Source organism: Salvelinus sp. IW2-2015, linkage group LG31 (assembly GCF_002910315.2).
Source record: "Salvelinus sp. IW2-2015 linkage group LG31, ASM291031v2, whole genome shotgun sequence".
Classification (NCBI taxonomy): Eukaryota; Metazoa; Chordata; class Actinopteri; order Salmoniformes; family Salmonidae; genus Salvelinus; species Salvelinus sp. IW2-2015.
The window spans coordinates 10,691,603-10,715,321 of record NC_036870.1 but is presented as its reverse complement, the minus strand read 5'-3'; the positions used below and the strand labels follow the sequence as shown (position 1 = coordinate 10,715,321).

At 42.9% G+C, this 23,719-nt stretch overlaps 1 protein-coding gene across 3 annotated transcripts in view; it reads right to left on the bottom strand.

Annotated features, from left to right (window-relative positions):
• Window positions 1–210: 210 nt before the first annotated feature.
• Window positions 211–23,719, bottom strand: part of LOC111955947 (F-actin-uncapping protein LRRC16A) — a 40,199-nt gene continuing 16,690 nt past the window's right edge. Inside the window, exons 5-39 of one of the 3 annotated variants that reach the window (XM_070436310.1) lie at window positions 19,943–20,002; window positions 19,728–19,849; window positions 18,533–18,630; window positions 18,358–18,428; window positions 18,021–18,094; window positions 17,833–17,908; window positions 17,200–17,288; window positions 16,247–16,341; window positions 15,945–16,031; window positions 15,757–15,860; window positions 15,383–15,460; window positions 14,885–14,961; window positions 14,612–14,716; window positions 12,761–12,830; window positions 12,392–12,473; window positions 12,201–12,300; window positions 12,035–12,089; window positions 11,771–11,943; window positions 11,587–11,655; window positions 11,383–11,476; window positions 11,150–11,248; window positions 9,387–9,515; window positions 8,940–9,074; window positions 8,394–8,569; window positions 7,751–7,838; window positions 7,408–7,560; window positions 7,218–7,284; window positions 6,880–7,070; window positions 6,648–6,766; window positions 2,978–3,350; window positions 2,516–2,558; window positions 2,072–2,209; window positions 1,785–1,901; window positions 1,313–1,465; window positions 211–977 (exon numbers count right to left, since the gene is read on the bottom strand). In XM_070436310.1, coding sequence (XP_070292411.1) covers window positions 790–977; window positions 1,313–1,465; window positions 1,785–1,901; window positions 2,072–2,209; window positions 2,516–2,558; window positions 2,978–3,350; window positions 6,648–6,766; window positions 6,880–7,070; window positions 7,218–7,284; window positions 7,408–7,560; window positions 7,751–7,838; window positions 8,394–8,569; window positions 8,940–9,074; window positions 9,387–9,515; window positions 11,150–11,248; window positions 11,383–11,476; window positions 11,587–11,655; window positions 11,771–11,943; window positions 12,035–12,089; window positions 12,201–12,300; window positions 12,392–12,473; window positions 12,761–12,830; window positions 14,612–14,716; window positions 14,885–14,961; window positions 15,383–15,460; window positions 15,757–15,860; window positions 15,945–16,031; window positions 16,247–16,341; window positions 17,200–17,288; window positions 17,833–17,908; window positions 18,021–18,094; window positions 18,358–18,428; window positions 18,533–18,630; window positions 19,728–19,849; window positions 19,943–20,002 — 3,948 coding nt within the window. In that variant the 3' untranslated portion in view covers window positions 211–789. Of the gene's footprint in view, window positions 978–1,312; window positions 1,466–1,784; window positions 1,902–2,071; window positions 2,210–2,515; window positions 2,559–2,977; window positions 3,351–6,647; window positions 6,767–6,879; window positions 7,071–7,217; window positions 7,285–7,407; window positions 7,561–7,750; window positions 7,839–8,393; window positions 8,570–8,939; window positions 9,075–9,386; window positions 9,516–11,149; window positions 11,249–11,382; window positions 11,477–11,586; window positions 11,656–11,770; window positions 11,944–12,034; window positions 12,090–12,200; window positions 12,301–12,391; window positions 12,474–12,760; window positions 12,831–14,611; window positions 14,717–14,884; window positions 14,962–15,382; window positions 15,461–15,756; window positions 15,861–15,944; window positions 16,032–16,246; window positions 16,342–17,199; window positions 17,289–17,832; window positions 17,909–18,020; window positions 18,095–18,357; window positions 18,429–18,532; window positions 18,631–19,727; window positions 19,850–19,942; window positions 20,003–23,719 lie in introns of those variants that run through there. The other 2 variants (XM_070436311.1, XM_070436312.1) reach the window with 2 other exon arrangements.

Below are 23,719 nucleotides of genomic sequence, written 5' to 3'. Positions count from 1 at the left end.
AAGGCCAGGGAGAGGGTATAAAAAAATGCTAAGGTAACATTTTGTTTTTTGGGGGGGGTAATTACAGGCGAATATATTGATAAAATGTTATGTTGACCGAGAGATATTTGCACGGTTAACAAACTGTCACGCAAGGGTAAGCCTATGCAAAACACATACCTTTTATGAATTAGGTCTATATGAAGGCAAAATAGATCATACATGGCAGTATGCCAGTAGAAATATTTTTTATTGTTACAAATATACAAATACAGGATTATACACAAACTTGATGTTACATGTAAAGGATTTTGTTACAATACATTGCAAAAAAKCTGAAAAATTAGTTTGTGTATTTTCAGCATAAATCAATTGAGCCAATAAACCTAACACTGGAAACAATCACCAAGCCCCGCAATAAATGTATTRCATATAAATCATGATATATCAAAGTTATTATGCCTGTCATTAATAAGGTTTACTTGATCAATTTGCCCATGGTACAATGTAAATCTCATACATATTTTTAAACACATCCATATATCTCTTTCAGTGTTTTAATAGATATTGACAAATATACATTWTATGCATATTAGACATAGGAACACAACACTGCTTATTGGTTGATTGYKTWAMRCAATCAATGGTCTTTGTTAAGAATACGATATTTGTAAGGTTGTCCATAAGCTTTTTTTGTTCTTTGCTATTTGTCTGCATTACGATTCTCCACAATTCTCCCYAAGTGTGCACTTGGACACTCCATGGAACACTTTGAGAAAAGTATGGAGAAACTAGATGTATCTTTTCTCTCTACACTGGGACGATGTCATTGATGGTGTCCTCTTCTTCCTCCTCCTCCTCCTCTATGCTGTCAGGCATAAGGTCCTGTCTTTGGTCTGTGTCAGGGGGAGGAGAGAAGTCTTCCTTCGTGTTGTTGTCTTCATCAAACACCCCAGGGCTTTGGCAGTGGGCAGCGTCCACCATGGACGAAGGTCTCTCTGCAAGGACAGTGACACAAGACAGCGGTGTGAGCTGATATGGTACTAAACAACGAGGAAGCTACAACTGGTAACCATAACCACTGGTACTACTGATACTACAAACACGTCACAGTTGTGTGAGTACTAATAAACCAACAACAAGAGCTCCTGGAGAAACCCAAACAACTACTATTACTGAGAATTGCATGTTATTCAAAAGGTACGGCCACAATTGGATCTGCCAAAACTTACATTACTGCCATTAGTTGTTGCTAGATGCAAAACTACACTACAACACTGTACATGTCTTAAGTTAAAAAAAGACCTGAAGGAGAGAAGGTAATTAGTCTAACCAGATGCAGGGAGGGACTTGGTGCGCTCTCGWCCCTCTACTTCCTGTACCACAGAAGTGGAACTCTTCAGGGAGGACCACTGTCTCCCGCCAATAACAGACCTGTCCGTCTCATGGTCTAAGTCAAATGGGCTAGAGTCTCCTGTGAGTTCAACTGACATAGAGAGAGAGATTACATTTCAGTAATTTAGCAGACACTTTTATCCAGAGGGACTTACAGTAGTCAGTGGATACATTTTCATACTGAGGGTGAAATATCCTTTTATGCTTCAATTCTACCAAACTCACAGTGACAATTTGTATAACATACTATGTTCTCAGTTAATTGAAATTAATGCCTTTGTCTTTACGTGAAGCAAAATAGCTTTGATTATTCCTCTACTCTCAATATCAACATTTTAGACTGTCGTGAGCTGTACCTAAGACAGTTCTTCTGGGTGGAGGGTACACGGGTAATAGWTACATACACCTACCATTAATGGGGCTAGTCTCCCCCTCCCTCTCACAGTCTGACGGCGRRCTCTTCAGGCGAGGGGCGGGCAGTGGTCCTTTTGGGGATACGTTTCCAAGAGGGGAGTCAGGGGTGTCATCTGAGGGTGAATTAATTAACAAATAAAGAGTGGTTACAGACAACAGGACAAATTAAGACAAAAATCACAWTAAACAAAGTAATCTTCTTCTTGATCCATTTTTGATTCTGATGGCCTTATTTCCCATCTCCATATCACTATCAGTAAAGTATACTTATTCATATGCCTACCTGGGCTGTGGCTGCTGCTGGTGCGAGGGCTCAGAGGTCCCAGGTGGGGCTTGGTGCCCGGGGGTGCTGGGAGTCTGGGTGTAACACTGGTGGGCTTAGACCTGGGCGATATCGACGATGTTTGACTCTCRGGCTTTCCTACAGAGCGAGACATAACAAAGAAGACCCATATCGGACACTTCTTAGAAACAGAATGCACAGCAAACGTGTGGATGGTTCATTGAGCTTTTKCAAGGGACTGTCTAAACAAAGTGTTATCTAGCAGTGTAATGTAATTCAACATTTTGTTAATTTGATTGCACCACATGGCAGCTGGCAAGATGAACGGCGAGACAGACGTTGTGGCATAATTGAGTTGAGACATCTTTGTGTACACAAAGATTAAATATCACTAAATGGAATAAAACATATAATTATCTGATTGGGATATAGAGGCCAACTCACCTTGTTTACCATCTGCCTTGTCTGAAGAGGAAGATGAGTCAGACTGTCAAAAGAACAAACAAACATCTTTTCAGTATGGACAATGTCTTCAGTTTGACCTTTGACCTGCTTTTATAGGCACCATTGTGTTTTCCGCTGCATGGCTCTACGAGGGCACTCGTGCATGACCGTATTCAACAGTCTGAACCATGCAGAGACATGGATGTTCCATATAGAGCCACTATAGAGCAACACCTTCACAGAGTTATCCACTCACGATGATCTATAGGCTTACAAATGATTGCAGATCGAAGGTTGAAGACAGCAAATACAGTGTACATTCAACTTTAAAAAACTTTTTCAGAGGAGGTTGTGTGTTACTCTGTAAGAAAGTAATTATTCAGTAGTTCAGTGATGCTAATGGGTTCTACTGGCTCATAGATTTAGCAGTCAAAAGCTGCAAAAACTGGTCAGTTTACCCACCTTATGGGTGGCCATTTTCTCATGCATTTTTCTCATCTCTGCCAGGAGGTCCATGCTGACCCCAAAGTGCCAGCCACCCCCCTTACTGTCACTCTCCGAGTGCTGTTCCGCAGTGGGTTCATGGGTTGGCGGCTTTTCTGAGCGGTCAGGGGATATTTCCGAGTGGTCCCGCAACGGAGCCTTGGGGGACAGGGGCACCTCTGTCACAGTGCTGACGGTCGCAGAAGCCGGGGTGGTGATGGCGGCTGCTCCATGGCTCTTCTCGGACTTGGAGGTGCGAGACTTGATGAGGTTAAGGAAGCCGCTTTTCCGGGATTCCCGTTTCTTCTCCGAACCCTCCTGGATGTTGGGGGAGCCCCTCAGGGTGGGTCGTCTGGAAATGTTAGAGAATGATTTTGTTGTACAGTACAGACTCACAACTTCTATAATTAACAACTTATAAATACGTGAATGAAGGTACATGTAACAGCAAAAATAAAAGGGAATTAAATAAATTAAAAGCAGATGCTTCCATACAGGTGTGGTTCCTGAGATAATTAAGCAATTATTATCCCCATCATGCTTTGGGCCCAATTGCCCATTATTTTGGCTACCATGGCTAGAAGAGCTCTCAGTGACTTTGAAAGAGGGGTCTCAAAGGAGCATAGGGGGTTTAAAGGMTGTCTGTAAGTGTGTTTGTCTGAGTCATCAGATTTCAACCCAATTAAACACTTATGGGAGATTCTGGAGCGGCYCCTGAGACCGGGTTTTGCACCACCATCAACAAAACACCAACTTATGGAATTTCTCGTAAGAATGGTGTCGCCTCCCTCCAATAGAGTTCCAAACCTACYATCAAGATTATCCTACCAATGGGACTTTAAAAACTGTCACATCTTATGTTTCACCGAGACGTGGCTGGACAACATAGAGCTAGCGGGATTTTCAATGCCACGGCAGAACAGAGACGCTACCTCTGGTAAGACGAGGGGTGGGGGTGTGTGTCTTTTTGTCAATAACAGTCGGTGCCCGATGTCTAATATTAAAGAAGTCTCGAGGTATGGCTCACCTGAGGTAGAGTACCTTATGATAAGCTGTAGACCACACTATCTACCAAGAGAGTTCTCATCTGTATTATTTGTAGCCGTCTATTTACCACCACAAAACGAAGCTGGCACTAAGACCGCTCTCAACCCACTCTATAAGYCCATAAGCAAAGAAGAAAATGCTCACCCAGAAGCAGCGCTCCTAGTGGCCGGGGACTTTAATGCAGGCAAACTTAAATCAGTTTTACCAAATTTTTACCAGCAWGTCACATGTGCAACCAGGGAAAAAATGCATACAAAGCTCTCCCCCACCCTCCATTTGGCGAATCTGACCATAATTATATCCTCCTGATTCCTGCTTACAAGCAAAAACTAAAGCAGGAAGTACCAGTGACTCGCTCAATACGGAAGAGGTCAGATGATGCGGATGCTACACTACAGGACTGTTTTGCTAGCACAGACTGGAATATGTTCTGGGATTCATACAATGGCATTGAGGAATAAACCTCAGTCATCGGCTTCATCAATAAGTGCATTGATGACGTCGTCCCCAGAGTGACTGTACATACCTATCCCAACCAGAAGCCATGGATTACAGGCAACATCCGCATTGAGCTAAAGGCTGGAGCTGCCACTTTCAATGAGCGGGAGACTAATCCGGATGCTTATAAGAAATCCCGCTATGCCCTCAGATGAACCATCAAACAAGCAAAGCGTCAATACAGATTAAGATTGAATCCTACTACACCGGCTCTGATGCTCGTCGGATGTGGCAGGGCTTGAAAACTATTACGGACTACAAAGGGAAACCCAGATGGGAGCTGCCCAGTGACGCGAGCCTACCAGTCGAGCTAAATAAATGCCTTTTATGCTTGCTTCGAGGCAAGCAACACTGAAGCATGTACGAGAGCACCAGCTGTTCTGGATGACTGTGTGATAACGCTCTTGGTAGCTGATGTGAACAAAACCTTTAAACAGGTCAACATTCACAAAGCCGCTGGGGGGCCAGACAGATTACCAGGACGCGTACTCAAAGCATGCGCGGACCAACTGTCAAGTGTCTTCACTGACATTTTCAACCGCTCCCTGAACGAMTCTGTAATACGTACATATTTCAAGCAGACCAGCATAGTCTCTGTACCCAAGGAAGCGAAGGAAACCTGCCTAAATGATTACCGCCCGTGGCACTCACGGTAGTCATGAAGTGCTTTGAAAGGCTGGTCATGGCTCATTCAACAGCATCCTCCCGGATGCCCGTCAGGAAGTCCTGGATCCTGGACTTCCTGACMGGCCACCCCCAGGTGGTACGTGTAGGCAACAACACGTCTGCCACGCTGATCCTTAACACTGGGGCCCCTCAGGGGTTTGTACTTAGTCCCCTCCTGTATTCCCTGTTCACCCATGACTGCGTGGCCAAACACGACTCCAARGCCATCATTAAGTTTGCTGAAAACACAACAGTGGTAGGCCTGATCACCGACAACGATGAGACGGCCTATAGGGAGGAGGTCAGAGAACTGGCAGTGTGGTGCCAGGACAACAACCTCTCTCTGAATGTGAGCAAGACTAAGGAGCTGATTGTGGACTACAGGAAATGGCGAGCTGAACAGGCCCCCATTAACATCGACAGGGCTGTAGTGGAGCGGGTCGAGAGTTAAGTTCCTTGGTGTCCACATCACCAACGAACTATCATGGTCCAAACATACCAASACAGTCGTGAAGAGGGCATGACAAAACCTTTTACCCCTCAGGAGATTGTAAAAMATTTGGCATGGGTCCTCAGATCCTCAAAAGGTTCTACAGCTGCACCATCGAGAGTATCCTGACCGGTTCCATCACCGCCTGGTATGGCAACTGCTCGGCATCTGACCGTAAGGCGCAACACAGGGTAGTGCGAARGGCCCAYTACATCACTGGGGCCAAGCTTCCTGCCATCCAGGACCTATATAATAGGCGGTGTCAGGGGAAAGCCCATAAAATTGTCAGAGACTCCAGTCACCCAAGTTATAGACTATTTTCTCTGCTACCGCACGACAAGCGGTACCGGAGTGCCAAGTCTAGGACCAAAAGGCTCCTCAACAGCGTCTACCCCTAAGCCATAAGACTGCTTAACAATTCATAAAATCGCCACCGGACAATTTTGTACACTCGCTGTTTGTTACCTATGCATAGTCACTTCGCCCCCACCTACATGTACAGATTACCTCAACTAGCCTGTACCCCGCACACTGACTCAGTACCGGTACCCCCTGTATATAGCCTTGTTATTGTGTTACTTTTATTATTACTTTTAGTCATCTGGTAAATATTTTCTTCTTCTTGAACTGCACTGTTGGTTAAGGGCTTGTCAGTAAGCGTTTCACAGTAAAGTCTACACTTGTTGTATTCTGCGCATATGACAAATACAATTTGATACACTTGTAGAATCTATGCCAACGCGCACTGAAGCTCTTCTGGTGGTTCGTGGCGACCCTACCTCCAGGCATTTACCTGTAGGTAGTTAGACATTGTACGTAGTTAGACATAGCTTACTGCTGCATGCTTGTGATTTAAATCTTGTGGAAACTAGAGTAATTTATTCTAAACGTCAAGTAATTCCATTTACTTTTTGGAAAGAGTTCACCATAAAAGGAATTAGSACTCACTTAAAACTAAGTTGGGTGATTTTCTTGTAAAAGAATTCATCAACACCCTCATCCACTTTTCCCAGGAGGCGGTTCTGCTCCACTTCTTCTGGTGGTGGAGAGGTGCAGATTGAATCCCGCTGAAAACACCCAAAAAATATGTAGGTCTACGTCATGACATACTCAATATCATAGAGTATAGTAGCTAGATGTAGAAATAGAGAAAGATGGCAGAAAGAGTGGAAGGCCTTACTGGTGCTCGGCTAGGTTTGGTCCTCTTTTTTGGTTTGGGACGGAGCTTGGTGTGGTGCTCTAGCTTCCGGGCCTCCATAGTGGGCAGCTCGCCAAAGTACGTCGGCATCWTGTCCGATAGGGGAGGAGGGGGCGAGTCTTCCTCGTGTATAGGCACTTCTTCCAGGGCCTTGTCCAAGTCAAACTCCATTTCTGATGGACAAGAACAACCATCAATAGACGAGGTAAAACCAAAACCKCTCTCATTCCAAGAGGCTGAAATACTACATTACTACTGTATTGTAGTTTAAATCTATTTGACCAGATCTACTGTACCCGGGATGTAGAACATCAACTCACCAAAGGCCACAGAGACAGGCCGCAGCATCCTGCAGAGAATGCTCTTCCTCTTGGACTTGGGTGTCATCTGCAGGTCACAAACACAGTCAAGAAAAAAACAGTCAGCCAGTGAGTTATGCTTCAGTACAGCAGATCGGGACCACAAACCCAAATCATAACCCTCATAGCAGAAGGGACTAGTCTTAGTTACCACACAGGTGTCAATCTCCTCCAGACTTTCAGCAGGCTGCTGCCTCTGCTCCTGGGTCTGGGCCTCAGGCTGGAGGACCGTCTCATCCAGCACCTCTGTCTCTTTGGGCTCCTGGTGGAGAAGAGGCTGCGCTTTCCTGGTCAGGTGTTCTGCCTGGTGTGGGAAGGGAGGAAAAGGCATATAGTGGCAGTGTTCCTTCACCAGTATTTGTTTTTTTAATGTGGTGTAGAAGTGCTCTAAATCGGCATTACAAGCAATTGAAGCAAAAATGCATTATTGTTTGTGTGTGTGAGTGAAAGACAAATATAGAGTGAAAGAGTCTGTTGTAGTATACAGTACTGACCAGAGTGTTTTGGGAACGGGACAGAGATTCCAAGATCTCATCCACGATACGGTCTGAGAGGAAGGACGCCACACTGAGCTTCACTTCACTGTGTGACAGAGAGGAGAACATGAGCCAAAGACTACCTCTCTACTATCTGAACTGTATCAAAACCGGGCTGCATATATATGTTACAGTCGTTTTCTGAGACTGAAGTTTACGTACACTGCACGGTTAGCAGCTGAGGCTATGTGACCTAATCATAATAAATTATTTCACTAGGTCTAGGACATCATACACAGAGCAGATCACAATGAACGATTCAGTTTGAATTCACATGATCAACTGATAACATCTACATTTGAAAGAATTTACTGATTAGGTCTCAAAAGTCCGACTGTTGAAGGTCACTTGTGACAGGCACCAAGCAGGCATTGCGTAGTCCGGGATCAGCAGGACTCTCATTGGACCAGACCCCAGAATGAATCTTTGAACTTTGTTTTTGGAGATACTTTTGTTTTGTCGTTGTTTTCCTTTCCTTAGTTGAATGCACTTGTTGTAAGTCACTCTGGATGAGAACGTCAGCTAGTTATCTTGACCAGGCCCGTCTTGACCAGGCCCGTCTTGACCAGGCCCGTCTTGACCAGGCCCGTGCGGTGATTACCTGATCTTGTTGAGGATGTCGACTCCTGACTGCTCCAGTAACGTGGTGGTGATGAAGCTATGGGGGACGGTCATCTTGCCTGCACCGGCCTTCATCAGCTCCTGATGCAGGTTGCTCCTCTTCATCACGTGGGGACAGAGGCCCTCAGCGGTGTCAACCATAGATTGTAACAACGTCTGGACCAAAGAGCGAGAGAAAGAGTGGTAGGCAAGAGCATTGCACTAGCTTCTTATGTTGTCTTGTTATTCAAATTCACAGTTGCTTTAAGGACTAGGGCAGTTTTTTCAACTTGCACAGTTTTGTTCAAGTCCAAGCACACCGGATTCAACTACTCAATGAATAATCATCAAGCTCATGAMCCGTTTAAATCAGGTGTGCTTGTGCGAGACGAAAGCAAAAACATCCAACTTCGAGGACTGGAGTTGAGAAACACTAGACCATGTTATTCACAGAGGTAAATCAACATTAAACATATCTGGTTCGAAAAATACTGTTAAAATACAGTAAATACATCATGCATTTACTGCTGTGTTGACTGTTGTGTACCTGTAGCTGCTCATCCATGACCCTGGCTATCTCTCCAGCCATGGACTCCAGCTTGTCCTGAATGGGGCTGCCCATGTCAGGGGGGCCGCCCATGCCACTAGGAGATCCCCTCAGGTGGTACAGGTTGGGCAATAGCTAGATAGATGAGCAGGGTATGGAAGGAGGGACAGACAGAGAAAGAGAAAACAGGGAAGAGGAAAGAATTGGAGAAAAGATTAGACTGTGCTCTTTTCTCATCTAACCATTTGAGTTGGAGGTTTTCCCTTTCTGTATTCATGTTTTTCAAAATGTTATTTAACCAGGAAGTCCCATGTATAATTTGAGGTTAATGTTGATCACTTTTTTTTTTTTCTCCCTAGCGCAGAGTTTGACATCCACAGTCTATCTTTTCTAAGTTAATTTGTTCCAGCGGTTCTATGAGAACAATATGTGTGGTTCTCAGCTCACTCTTTTGGAGTTCCTGGCGTCCTTCATGAGGTTCTTGGCCACCTTCATGTCCTCCTGGACGACATCGGTCTCCGTATACCTCAGGGAGTTTAGGTGGTCCTGCACCTTTACACAGATCCTGTCCATCATCTGAGCAGCAGAAGGCAGGAAGGGTCAGAGGTATCAGAAGACATTGAGCGGTCATTCACCATTCAATGGGAGAGGTCATGTAATGGTTTATGGTCATTCAACACTTAAAAGATGTGGTACAGAGCCTCCGGAAAGTATTGAGCCCTTGACTTTTTCCACATTTTGTTACATTACAGCCTTATTCTAAAATGGATTCAATTAAATAAAAAATATCCGAAATCTACACATAATACCCATTAATGACAACTCAAAAACAGGTTGAGAATTTTTGCAAATTGAGTTAAAATACTGAAATACCTTCTTTACATAAGTATTCAGCCCCTTGGCTGAGAGACTCGAAATTGAGCTCATGTGCATCCTGTTTCCATTGATCATCCTTGAGATGATCAAGGATGAGTCCACCTGTTACAAATTATGTTCAATGAATTGAATTTACAAAGGCACACACGTCTATATAAGGTCCCACAGCTGACATTGCATGTCAGAACAAAAACCAAGCCATGATATCGAAGGAATGTTATCCGAGACAGGATTGCATCGAAGCACAGATCTGGGGAAYGGTACTTTGGTCAGGGAGGTGATCAAGAACATGGTCACTGAGAGCTCTAGAATTCCTCTGTGGAGATGGGAGAACCTTCCAGATGGACAACCATTTCTGCGCACTCCACCAATCAGGCCTTTATGGTAGAGTTGCCAGACGGAAGCCAATCCTCAGAAAAAAGGCAGATGACAGCCCGCTTGGAGTTTGCCAAAAGGCACCTTAAGAACACTCAGATCATGAGAAACAAGATTCTTTGGTCTGATGAAACTAAGATTGAACTCTTTGGCCTGAATGCCAAGCGTCACGTCTGGAGGAAACCTGGCACCATCCCTATGGTGAAGCATGGTGGTGGCAGCATCATGCTGTGGGGATGTTTTTCAGCGGCAGGGACTGGGAGTCAGGACCGAGGCAAAGATAAACGGAGCAAAGTACAGAGAGATCCTTGATGAAAATCTGCTCCAGAGCGCTCAGGACCTTAGACTGAGGCGAAGGTTCACCTTCCAACAGGACAACGACCCTAAGCACACAACGCAGGAGTGGCTTCGGGACAAGTCTCTGAATGTCCTTGAGCGACACATCCAGAGRCCGGACTTGYACACGATRGAAAATCTCTGGAGAGACCTGAAAATAGCTGTGCAGCAAAGCTCCCCATCCAACGTGACAGAGCTTGAGAGGCTCTGCAGAGAAGAATGGGAGAAACTCCCCAAATACAGTTGTGCCAAGCTTGTAGTGTCATACCCAAGAAGACTCTATGTTGTAATCACTGCCAAAGGTGCTCAACAAGGTACTGAGTAAAGGGTCAGAATACTTATGTAAATGTGATATTTATTTTTTATTTTTGCAAAAATATTTAAACCTGTTTCTGCTCATCATTATGGGGTATTGTGTGTAGATTGACGAGGGGAAAAAAACAATTTCATKCATTTTAGAATAAGGCTGTCACGTAACACAATGTGTAAAAAGTCAAGGGGTCTGAATACTTTCCGAAGACACTGTATGCAACTTTCATTTCTCCAGTGGAAACATTTATCCAAACAAGTGCCGATACATGAAAATTAAAGTTACAGATCAAACATTTAAACAGACGGGTCACCTGCTGTGTGGTGGTCATGACAATGCCTTGCTGGAGACGGTAAGCTTGCTCTTGGAGGTATTTCCGAGTCTCGTGGTTCCTTAGTAGATACCGCTCCATCTGTAGAGATAAATAAAAAATAAAAAAGTTTATACAGGAAATGTGACAATTTTTGCATTTGTTATCAGTGAGAATTGATCTCAAATTCTGTCATCAGTTAATATCTACCATGCAGCCAAATGTGAACTTTTAACCTTTAGTAGGGCATCCTCTGTTTTCTCAGGGTTGGCCTTGAGTGCCTGGGCAGCATCGATGATGGGGATAGGCATGAAGCGGATGGTCTGGTTCCTGAAAGAGACACATGTAGCTAAGTGTATGCCTACTCACATATCCTAACCAAAATATCCATGTGAAGAAGAGTATGAATAGAATGAATTGTGACACACACAGATACATACTTTTCTAAAGCAGATGCCACATCCTGGAGGCCTTGTAGGCTGACATTGTTTTTGTCCCACATAACCGTCCTGTACAAACACATGACAATAAAGAGCAGTAGAACACAGCAGAATCAATATTAAACAATATTGAAACATGAGCAGTTGACCCTAGTGGGCATCTTCTTGAGCCTTGACCTCTTACCTGAGCTTGGTGTTGATCTGCAGGGCCTTGGCCAGCATCTTGGCCCCCATGTCTCCCATGCCGTTGCCGCTGATGTCCACCCGGGTCAGGCTGGTGTTGCTGCCCAGCGCGTTCAGTACGATGGACAGATCCCCCTTGAGCTTGGAGTCGGCCAGGGAYAGGGACGTCAGGGGCTACGTGACAAACAGGTTAGTTGAACAATGGTAATGAATGGTTAGACACATTTTGTTTATGCAAAGCTGTTATGGCTAAGTGRCGACTCACCGATTCCTCCTCCTGTATCATGTGCACCAGGTTGTCCAAGACTTGAGACAAATTTCTGTGGAAAGACATGCACACTTCATTACATTCCAGACAGAGAGGAGGATACAAACAGGAGGATATGGTTAATTTACATTTTTTCTAATTACAAGGTAAGTAAGACCCGTACTTGGACTTGATGTTATTGAAGTTCTTGCCCAGTGAGAGGTGGCGGATGGAGCGATTTCTAGCCAGCCACACTAAGAGAGTGGTCAGGTCTGAATCCAAACCTGAGCATAAAATATAAACACAACATCAAGTCAAAATCAAGGTATACAATGTTCAAAATCACTGTAAAAACAGTGTCTACTCGGYCCTCACCGTTGTCTGAGATGTCCAGCCTGGAGATGTTGGGAATCTCAGCTATGCAGCCCTCCAGAATCTGAGCACCTCCAGATCTTAGCTGAAGTAAAAGGGAGAAATAAAACCAAAAACAAAACATTTAGAGAAAGGATAGCAATTGCAATCCAGGATAATATCCATACATGTATTTTGGTGATTTATTTGATTGCCATTCACGGTACATAAGTCAAGCTAAGTAATTCAAATCAGTATATTCAGAACATCAGCCCAAATAATAAAGGGGTGTCAAGACATCATATTTTAGAATTGTATTTCAGAGTAGAKTTCCCTTTTAATTTCTCCCTCAGAGAGAAATGCCAGGATCTAGGCAGTAGTTCAGTCTCTTACCTCACAGCTGCTGATATCCAGTGACACTTCACTTAGATTAGGATTYCAGCCAAGACCTAGTAAAAGTGCCCTGAGGCGAAAGACAGTCATTAAGCTTCTTTTCTATTCAGTTAAATGAACAAAGCAGACTGAAGTATGCAGGCAGGACAGAGTTGGTGTGGTTATATTGCTTTCTTGTTCACAGCATCTTTAAGTAATGATTCTATAACTACTTAATTATTTTTTTAAATGAAGCAACAACAAAAATAATTACTGAACAACTATGACATCCTGTCTAAAATATACATCACCATTTATAGATATGTACAGTACCAGTCTGAAGTTTAGACACACTTACTCAATCAAGGGTTTTTCTTTATTTTTTACTATTTTCTACATTGTAGAATAGTGAAGACATCAAAACAATGAAATAACCAAAAAAAGTGTTTAACAAATCAAAATATAAAGGCACCCTTTGCCTTGATGACAGCTTTGCACACTCCTGGCATTCTCTCAACCAYCTTCACCTGGAATGCCTTTCCAACAGTCTTGAAGAAGTTGCTGAGCACTTGTTGGATGCTTTTCCTACACTCAGCGGTCCAACTCATCCCAAACCATCTCAATTGGGTTGAGGTTGGGTGATTGTGGAGGCCAGGTCATCTGATGTGGCCCTCCGTCACTCTCCTTCTTGGTCAAATAACCCTTACACAGCCTGGAGGTGTGTTGGGTCATTGTCCTGTTGAAAAACAAATAATAGTCCCACTAAGTGCAAACCAGATGGGATGGRGTATCTCTTCAGAATGCTGTGCTAGCCATGCTGGTTAAGTGTGCCTTGAATTTTAAATAAATCACAGACAGTGTCACCACCAAAGCACCGCCACYCCTCCGCATGTGTGGTTCCCATCGTGAAGCATGGAGGAGATCATCCGTTCACCTACTCTGCGTCTCACAAAGACACGGCGGTTGTAACCAAAAATCTCAAATTTGGACTCATCAGACCAAAGGACAGATTTCCACCAGCTTAACGTCCATTGCTCGTGTTTCTTGGCCCAAGTTTCTTGACCCTCTTCTTCTTATTGGTGTCCTTTATCTGTGTGAATCAGGCCTTTATGGTCAAATTGCTGCAGTCTCCTCTGAACAGTTGATGTTGAGATTTGTCTGTTACTTGATCTCTGTGAAGCATTAATTTGGGCTGCAATTTCTGAGGCTGGTAACTAATAAACCTATCCTCTGCAGCAGAGGTAACTCTGGGTCTTCCTATCCTGTAGCGGTCGTCATGAAAGCCAGTTTCATCATAGCGCCTGATGGTTGTTGCTGCTGCACTTGAAGAAACTTTCAAAGTTCTTGAAATGTTCCGTATTGACTGACCTTCATGTCTTAAAGTAATGATGGACTGTCGTTTCTCCTTTCTTATTTGAGCTGTTCTTGCCATAATATGGACTTGGTCTTTTACCAAATAGGGCTATCTTCTGTATACCACCCCTAACAAGGCACACCTGTTAATTGAAATGCATTCCAGGTGACTACCTCATAAAGCTGGTTAGGAGAATGCCAAGAGTGTGCAAAGCTGTCGTCAAGGCAAAGGGTGGCTACTTTGAAGAATCTCATAWKAAATATATTTTGATTTGTTTAACATTTCTTTGGTTACTACATGATTCCATATGTCTTATTTCATAGTTTTGATGTCTTTAGTCTTATTCTATAATGTAGAAAATAGTACAAATAAAGAACTAGTAGGTGTGTGCAAACTTTTGACTGGTACTGTACATTTTCTACAGGAATATTCTCCAGTTTTCTACATCATATTTTCATTCTAGGTTTAATACAGTTAATTGGAGCAAATGCCATGAATGGAGTACACTGCAAGCTCACTTGAGCGCCTCCAGGGGGAGTTTGGTTCCAGACAGGTTGACACTTCTCAGAGCCAGGGCAGTGCCAAAGAACTGCTTGAAGGAATGCGGCACATCTTTACTTCTCCTGTGGGTTTTAAAAGAAAACCAGCACATTAGTTATGCCTTCTGGAGTTATCAGGAGTACTCACTCAGATACTTTGAGCGGTACAGGACACAGACATAGAAATCAACAGAAACTATTGAGCCACAACTATTGAGCATAAGCAAGTGCTTTTGTTGTTGTATGGATCACCTGCTAGAGAAAACGCTCTTAGACATGTTGAGRACTGAGAGGTGCTTGAGAGAACCTCGTAGAAGTGAKGTGCAGACCTTGAAGACAGGAGTTGAGCATTTGAATAACATAGGCCAGCAAAGTGACATCTCAGTCTAGAGAGCTAAAGATAATATCTTATGAAAGGGACTGGCCATTTGCTTAGCAACAACTATAACGACAAGCTCCACAAATATAACTGTATAAAAAGCTAATTCAAATGATGTTATTTCCCGATTTAATAATAGCGATATCAAAAGCAGACGGCATGCTACTTATAAAACAGTGCTCACATGATGTCCAGACATGATATGTTCACTTTCATTGCATATTATTACAATTATACTAATCTAGTTAATGTCGATTATTGGTTAGGTTAAGAATAGCTGTATAATGTGCCCATAAAGAGGGTTAAAGTCCAATCATTGCCTAGCGATAGCAGTGTGAATTTGTCTTAGCATTYGATGAGGGTTCACTCACTTGGTCCAGACAGCAGTCGCTGTTGGACAGGTCCAGAATTGCTAGACTGTTAGGTTGACCKAGGAAATTGTACAGATTCTGTGAAAAGAGTCAGAGAAATTATGGAGAACAACAGAAAACACGGAGTACAATGAAGGGGGAATTAGATCTATGGATTTCAGTTAATATTTAAAATCTTATTTCACACTATTTCTGTGGCCTGTGTGAAACATATGAAAGCCAGGACAGAACGTTTAAGTGTTTGATGTTGCTGCCAATACAACAGCGATCTAAGATKAATTTTGCACTCCCTCCCTTGATTAAGGTTAGGCTTTGTGGAGGGTTAGCTGATCCTTGATCTGTGCCTAMCAACTTCTACKAGGAGAGGTACATACTGGGAGGTCGTCTCCTCGGAGTGAATTCCCACAGAGGTCCAAGTGTGTGAGGGTAGTGGGGACAGCAGGGTTGGCACTCAGCGCCTGGGCAAGACTGTTAACCCCTAACCACACAAACACAGGAAGTTCAGAGGAAGTGACATCACACATGACAGTTGGCAAGTAAATTGGTCATGAATTTACAATACCTTTCTGTGATATGGAGGTGTTTGAGAGGTTCAAATGCTTGAGACCCATTGGGAGTTTGGCTAGCTGTGCACTGAGAGCAGATACACCTAGAAAAAAAAATGCATCACATACTTATGAACAAACGTATAACCTCTCATGAACTTGAAGCTTTGAGACGCACATTTTGCCATTGATACGATCCATGCCAATGTAGGACAGAATACTAGAAGCTAGAATTCTAGATTAGTGCAGTATCCTGTATCATTGAATATCACTGAAAATCTTTAAATATATATTTTTGAAAGCAGGGAGTTTGTTGTACCCTTGTCCTCCAGGGAGTTGTTTGTGAGGTCGAGGGTGTGAAGTACAGAGGCAGGGTTGCAGGTCAGAGCGTTGGCTAACTTCTGTGCAAAATCACTGTGAAAATATCAAGAAAAGACACAGCTCTCAAAAATACTTCAACTGGTAACTATTCAGCAGAAAAGAAAAAGGAGCACTTTGTTGCTGCGTAAATCTGATCGATTTGGGGTGGCCAGTAGACAGCCCTCATAGCCTGGTTCCTCTCTAGGTTTCTTCCTAGGTTCTGGCCTTTCTAGGGAGTTTTTCCTAGCCACCGTGCTTCTACACCTGCATTGCTTGCTGTTTGGGGTTTCAGGCTGYGTTTCTGTACAGCACTTTGTGACATCAGCTGATGTAAGAAGGGCTTTATAAATAAATGTGATTGATTTATTGACAGGACAAACAAATACGCTTACATTTCGGCATGAATCCCCTACCTCAGAGCCTATTGAAAGCCTTGTTTGTCCCGTCAAAAAATCTATCAGATTTACGCAGCAACAGAGTGCTCCTTTTTCTTTATTCTGCTGGATWGTCACCAGTAGTATCCTGGGGTAAGGAATGTTTTGGGGTCTCTCAGTCGAGCACCTGATACACCCTTTTTCAATTGGGCTGAAGGGTGTTTTGGTATATATTTTTTCCACAGCTCTACTCAAGTTACCGCAGGATTTTCAACAGGAAGTGCATTTCTGATAATAGTCAGAGTCATGTGTTTAACTACCGCGCGAGCTTGCTCCCTTAATTTCACACTGGACAGCATGTATGGAATGTAGCTGCGGTCGAGAGCATAATTCATTATGAAACTGTGTGTGTGTGTGTGTGTGTGTGTGTGTGTGTGTATGTGTGTGTGTGTGTGTGTGTGTGTGTGCACCCTCATCTGGGTGTGTGTGGTGGATAAGATAAAGCCAGTCTAACCTATTACCAGTGCTTAGTGCTCACCTTCTGAGACCTGCATTCTCTAAAACCAGCTCCTCTAAGCGACTGGAGCGGGCCACAACTCGCAGAATTTGTTCACACACATCTGTGGACTGCAAGCAAACACTTTAGTGTGAAAAGCAGCAAGCTCAGGCTTGTGTAAACACAGATGCATAACTTACTGTGCAAAAAAAAGTCAAACCTGTAAACGCATAAACACACACAGTGCTTGAGCAAACACACACACACCTCCTATGACTAAGTATCAGCAGCAGTCACACCATCCCTGACTAATAAAGCGCTTGTTGACATCTCATCCTCATGCCTCCTCTCTCCCTGCCACCACCAGAACACACACACACAGCTGTCCTCTTCCTGCTGCGGCCAGTGTGCCCTTTACAAAGAGTGTTCGGTCACTCCTGGAGCACAGTGGAAGTTATTTAATAAAGAACTGTTTCAATGCATTATACCCACAGTACAGGTTTTAAGTTCCTACACTTTTCATCTAACTCATCCACCTTTCTCCACCAGTGGCATGCCTGCTTCTCCAATTCATGCATCTCAGTTGAACTGTAAGATTACAAATATTTCTTCCCTTCACAAGTGTAACATAAAATGGAACATTTTGTCACCAGTATGGTTCAGAATGAAATGTACCAGTTTGTAGTCCTTTGAGGAGAGCTTAGTAAACCATTGGTTATACTCRAGGACCAGAATGATGGCCACCACATCTCTGAAGAAGAAGGAAATAGCATTGGATTATCAAAAATAGAATGGTATAAAGACACTATTGTTCACACAATTTAGAAATATGGCAGCTGTGAAAAAAGGAAACGTGAAGGTACCTGTTCTCTAYATGTACGAAATCCTGCAGGTTCAGTTCTCTGGTGTCCTGGGTTTGATAGATTGTGTCCACATCCTGTTGGGCAAGATGGAGAACCCAAGGTTGGAATGATTCAAACAATGGCAAAAGTAGAGTTGATATAGCTAAAGTAACTGACACGATGTAAATCCAGGTCAAAATATTTAAAGAAAGACCATGTTAGGCATCTGAGCTAAAGTTTCCGGTCTACACGAAAGGAAATTCAAGCTACTGTAGCTTTATGAACTACCCCTGCTACATTATAATCAAATTAGCAATATTAACTGAAATGGAAGGAGACTACATTTGTGTATACTAACCCACTGCACCTCKMCTCTGAATGGCAGACCCAGCTGGTCGCAGAGACACCAGTACATGTGGGAGAAACCACCTACGAGAGAATGAGAGAGATGAAGACAGAAAGTCAACTATGTTATAGATGGGATTTCTGTTATAWTTTTTTTGTGTGTAATAAGCTCTTTATTATAACGTCACCACATGGCCCTAGGTCTGTGGTGGCCTGGTCCTCCCAGAGAGACTGTAGGGCGGCCGTCCTCTCAGGAGGCATCAGGGTCAACTTCTTCATCGCCTTCCTTTCACAGTGCAGGGGACACACCACAAACTGTCACTTTACCAGGTCATCTTCGGTCACTATCGTGTCATCCCAAAAGGACAAAGCACACACTGTCACTTTATCATGTCGGACATGAGTAAAGTGAGAGGGAYTGACCGACTGAACYAGTACACAAGTGAGTGAACGAGTACACAAGTGAGTGAACGAGTACACAAGTGAGTGAACGAGTACACAAGTGAGTGAACGAGTCAGTCGCTAATACATGTGCCTGGATGAGTGAAAGAATAAAGAACTGACAATAAAGAAAGCACTGGTAACTAATACTGTTCCGTACACATTTTGAGTAACCGCGGCATTCAAACGAGGCTGCAACGAAAACTAAAAATGGGACTGTAGCGACCGTGTTGGCATCAAAATCCGGGGTGTGAACTACTTTTCATTCAAGCGTTGATTGACATGTAATGGACTAATAGTATCGAGAAAACATGAAAAAAAAAATTGACCCCTCTGATGCAGGTATTACATCGTTACGTGTCACAACGTAACGTACAGCACGCATGATGCAACTCATTGTGTGCCGTACAGCCTCTTTCCACCAGGTACGCTTCTCACGCAGATAAAACAAAGAAAGACATGGTGATGTTAATCGATGAGATTAAAGTTAATTACTCGGGAGTTCATCAATAGTTCATTCAATCAATCGTTACATTTTTCGCGTCATCATTGCGAGCCATCAGGATGCTTAAAAGCCGTGACAGCAGCGGTTTACTTGTGACGACAACTTTAGCGCCCRCCCTACAACSCCTATTCAAATTCGACACAAACCTTCAAAGAGGGATGTAGTAATGAGACATTATATAAACTCTTTATAGTGTTTTATTTACATTTTAGAGGTGATAAGTTGGACAAATCGTGTGAAAAAGCCATTTCCCCACACGACATATCTCCCCTTTCACTATCACTCAGTAGCTTTCGCTTCCCCCTCCGCCATTTTTAAAATACCTGGAAATATGACATTTTATGGGGACTAAAATAAGGTCAAGTGTACAGAACACTGCAATGTACGGAAGTTCGCTAGCTACCATTAACAAAGAGAGAGGGACAGAGGGGACCTACACTGGGGACAGGCCTGGACAGATCCTGTGTAGACAGGTCCCAATGTGGGCCACCACCTCATCCACATCCTCCACAGAGCCAAGCTTCAGGGACAGCTGGCCTCGGTCATACTTCAACAACAACTGTAGGGGGCGCAACAGTGACAACTGACACAGTCTGTAACATGTTTGGCTTGAACAGAGGTTGTTTCATGTTTAAAGCCAGGACTATCTTACCTGAGTGGGCTTGTTACTAGTGATCCCTTGTATATCCAGGTAATTGAAGGTCTGTTCAATCTGAAACCACACACAAAAAAAATATCTGCACTATACTCCACCAGAAATAGAAAAGGTATTGAATCATAAAACGGTGGACATCTTCTAATCCAAATCTGAACATGTTGGAAAACATACTGATAAAAAAATAAAAATAAATGAGACACACAAGGACACTGTCTTTCACAGCTATAACACAAACACAGACAAACACAAAATCACAAACGAGCRCTGCAATAGATGGACAAACCCCCAAAATAACCCAACACAAAAACACATACACAGCTGGTAGGATGACAGGGGAGAGAGGGTAAAGAGGTCAAACTAATCCAGAGCTGCTTATCAACCCGACGCCAAAGGCCCAGGGTTAAAGAGAAAACCTCCCCCTCCAGCTGTTGAATCCCTCCATTGTCTTCGCTCGGCACCCAGAACTCCACAGGCAAAATTTACTCCCAGGAAAAACTGAGCCTCTGTCTTACACAGACCAGAGCGTATAATAATCTAAAAACACTTTCTTGCATTGACTACAGGATACAGGAACAATAAATGGTAACACTTCAGCCTGAAGGTATGCTTTATGATTAAGTGTATAACTTGAAATAAGCATGTAGCTTAGTGTTAGCAAAATCACCTCAGTGTTGTACCTTTCCAGAGGTTACGAGTGTAARACTAAAATCCAGCAGAAAGAGGAAATAACATAAATTGTTTTAGGGCTCTGAAAATACTGTAACTTCTCTTTAAGTGCAATGGGTTTTACTGACTAGCAATTGAAGAAGTACAGTGCCTTCAGAAAGTATCCACACCCCTTTCATTTTCCACATTTTGTTGTGTTACAGCCTGAATTTAAAATAGATTACATTTTTGATTTTTTGGTCTCTGGCCTACACACAATACCGCATAATGTCAAAGTGGAATTGTTATGTCAAGCCTAAATAAGTTCAGGAGTAAACATTTGAATAAGAAGTAACATAAACACGCAACGTATGTTATGCAACTTAACATGGTTTTTGTATGACTGCCTCATCTCTGTACCCCACACGTATAATTATCAGTAAGGTCCATCAGTCGAGCAGTGAATTTCAAACACAGATTCAACCACAAAGACCAGGGAGTTTTTCCAATGCCTCGCAAAAAAGGGCACCTATTGGTAGATGGGTAAACATTTTAAAAAGCAGGCATTGAATATCCCTTTGAGCATGGTGAAGTTATTAATTACAATTTGGATGGTGCATTCATACACCCACGCACTAAAAAGATACAGGCGTCCTTCCTAACTCAGTTGCCAGAGAGGAAGGAAAACGCTCAGGGATTTCACCATGAGGCCAATGATGACTTTAAAACAGTTACAGAGTTGAATGGCTGTGATAGGAGAAAACTGAGGATGGGATCTACAACACTYTCAATTGTAGTTACTCCACAATACTAAACTAATTGACAYAGTGAAAAGAAAGAAGCKTGTACAGAATAAAAAGATTCCAAAACATGCATCCTGTTTGCAAAAAGGCACTAAAGTAAGACTGCAAAAAATGTGGCAAAGAAATTAACTTTATGTCCTGAATAGAAAGCGTTATGTTTGGGGCAAATCCAACACATCTCTGAGTACCACTTTTCACACAGTACTTTCAAGAATGGTGATGGCTGCATCATGTTATGAGTATGTTTGTCATCGCCAAGGACTAGGGAGTTTATGATAAAAATAAACCGAAGAGCTAAGCAAAGGCAAAATTCAAATAGAAAAATCTGGTTCAGTCCGTTTTCCAACAAACACTGGGAGACAAATTCACCTTTCAACAGGACAATAACCTAAAACACAGTACTGCTTACCAAGATGACATTGAATGTTCCTGAGTGGCCTAGTTACAGTTTTGACTTAAACTTCGGCTTGAAAATCTATGGCAAAACTTGAAAATGGCTGTCTAGCAATGATCAACAACCAACTTGACAGAGCTTGAAGAATTTTTTATATAACATACATAAATAATGGGAAAATCAAAGGAAATCCACCAAGACCTCCACAAGTCTGGTTCATCCTTGGGAGCAATTTCAAACGCCTGAAGGTACCATGTTCATCTGTACAAACAATAGTACAAAGTATAAACAACATGGGACCACGCAGCCGTCATACCGCTCAGGAAGGAGACGCGTTCTGTCTCCTACAGATGAACGTATTCTGGTGCGAAAAGTGCAAATCAATCCAGAACAACAGCAAAGGACCTTGTGAAGATGCTGGAGGAACGGGTACAAAAGTATCTATATCCACAGTAAAACGAGTCCTATATCGACATACCTGAAAGGCCGCTCAGCAAGGAAGAAGCCACTGCTCCAAAACCACCATAAAAAAAGCCAGATTACAGTTTGCAATTGTACATGAGGACAAAGATCGTACTTTTGGAGAAATGTCCTCTGGTCTGATGAAACAAAAATAGAACTGTTTGGCCATAATACCATCGTTATGTTGTTTGGAGGAAAAGGGGGAAGCTTGCAAGCCGAAGCACACATCCCAACCGTGAAGCACCATCATGTTGTGGGGTGCTTTGCTGCAGGAGAGACTGGTGCACTTCACAAAATGATGGCATCATGAGGCAGGTAAATTATGTGGATATATTGAAGCAACATCTCAAGACATCAGTCGGAAGTTAAAGCTTGGTCGCAAATGGGTCTTCCAAATGGACAATGACCCTAAGCATACTTCCAAAGTTATGGCTTAAGGACAACAAAGTCAAGGTATTGGAGTGGCCATCACAAAGCCCTGACCTCAATCCTATAGAAGATTTGTAGGCAGAACTGAAAAAGCGTGTCGAGCAATGAGGCCTACAAACCTGACTCAGTTACACCAGCTCTGTCAGGGAAATGGGCCAAATTCACCGAACTTATTGTGAGAAGCTTGTGGAAGGCTATCCGAAACGTTTGACCAAATACTAATGAGTGTATGTAAACTTCTGACCCACTAGGAATGTGATGAAAGAAATAAAGCTGACATAAATCATTCTCTCCACTGTTATTCTGACATTTCACATTCTAAAAATCACGTGGTGATCCTAACTGACATAAGACAGGGAATTTTTACTAGGATTAAATGTCAGGAATTGTGAAAAACTGAGTTTAAATGTATTTGGCTAAGATGTATGTAAACTTCGACTTCAACTGTACATACATACACACACATACATACAGTGGGGCAAAAAAGTATTTAGTCAGCCACCAATTGCAAGTTCTCCCACTTAAAAAATGAGAGAGGCCTGTAATTTTCATCATAGGTACACTTCAACTATGACAGACAAAATGAGAAAAAAAAAATCCAGAAAATCACATTGTAGGATTTTAATGAATTTATTTGCAAATTATGGTGAAAATAAGTATTTGGTCACCTACAAACAAGCAAGATTTCTGGCTCTCACAGACCTGTAACTTCTTCTTTAAGAGGCTCCTCTGTCCTCCACTCGTTACCTGTATTAATGGCACCTGTTTGAACTTGTTATCAGTATAAAAGACACCTGTCCACAACCTCAAACAGTCACACTCCAAACTCCACTATGGCCAAGACCAAAGAGCTGTCAAAGGACACCAGAAAAACAAAATAGTAGACCTGCACCAGCCTGGAAGACTGAATCTGCAATAGGTAAGCAGCTTGGTTTGAAGAAATCAACTGTGGGAGCAATTATTAGGAAATGGAAGACATACAAGACCACTGATAATCTCCCTCGATCTGGGGCTCCATGCAAGATCTCACCCCGTGGG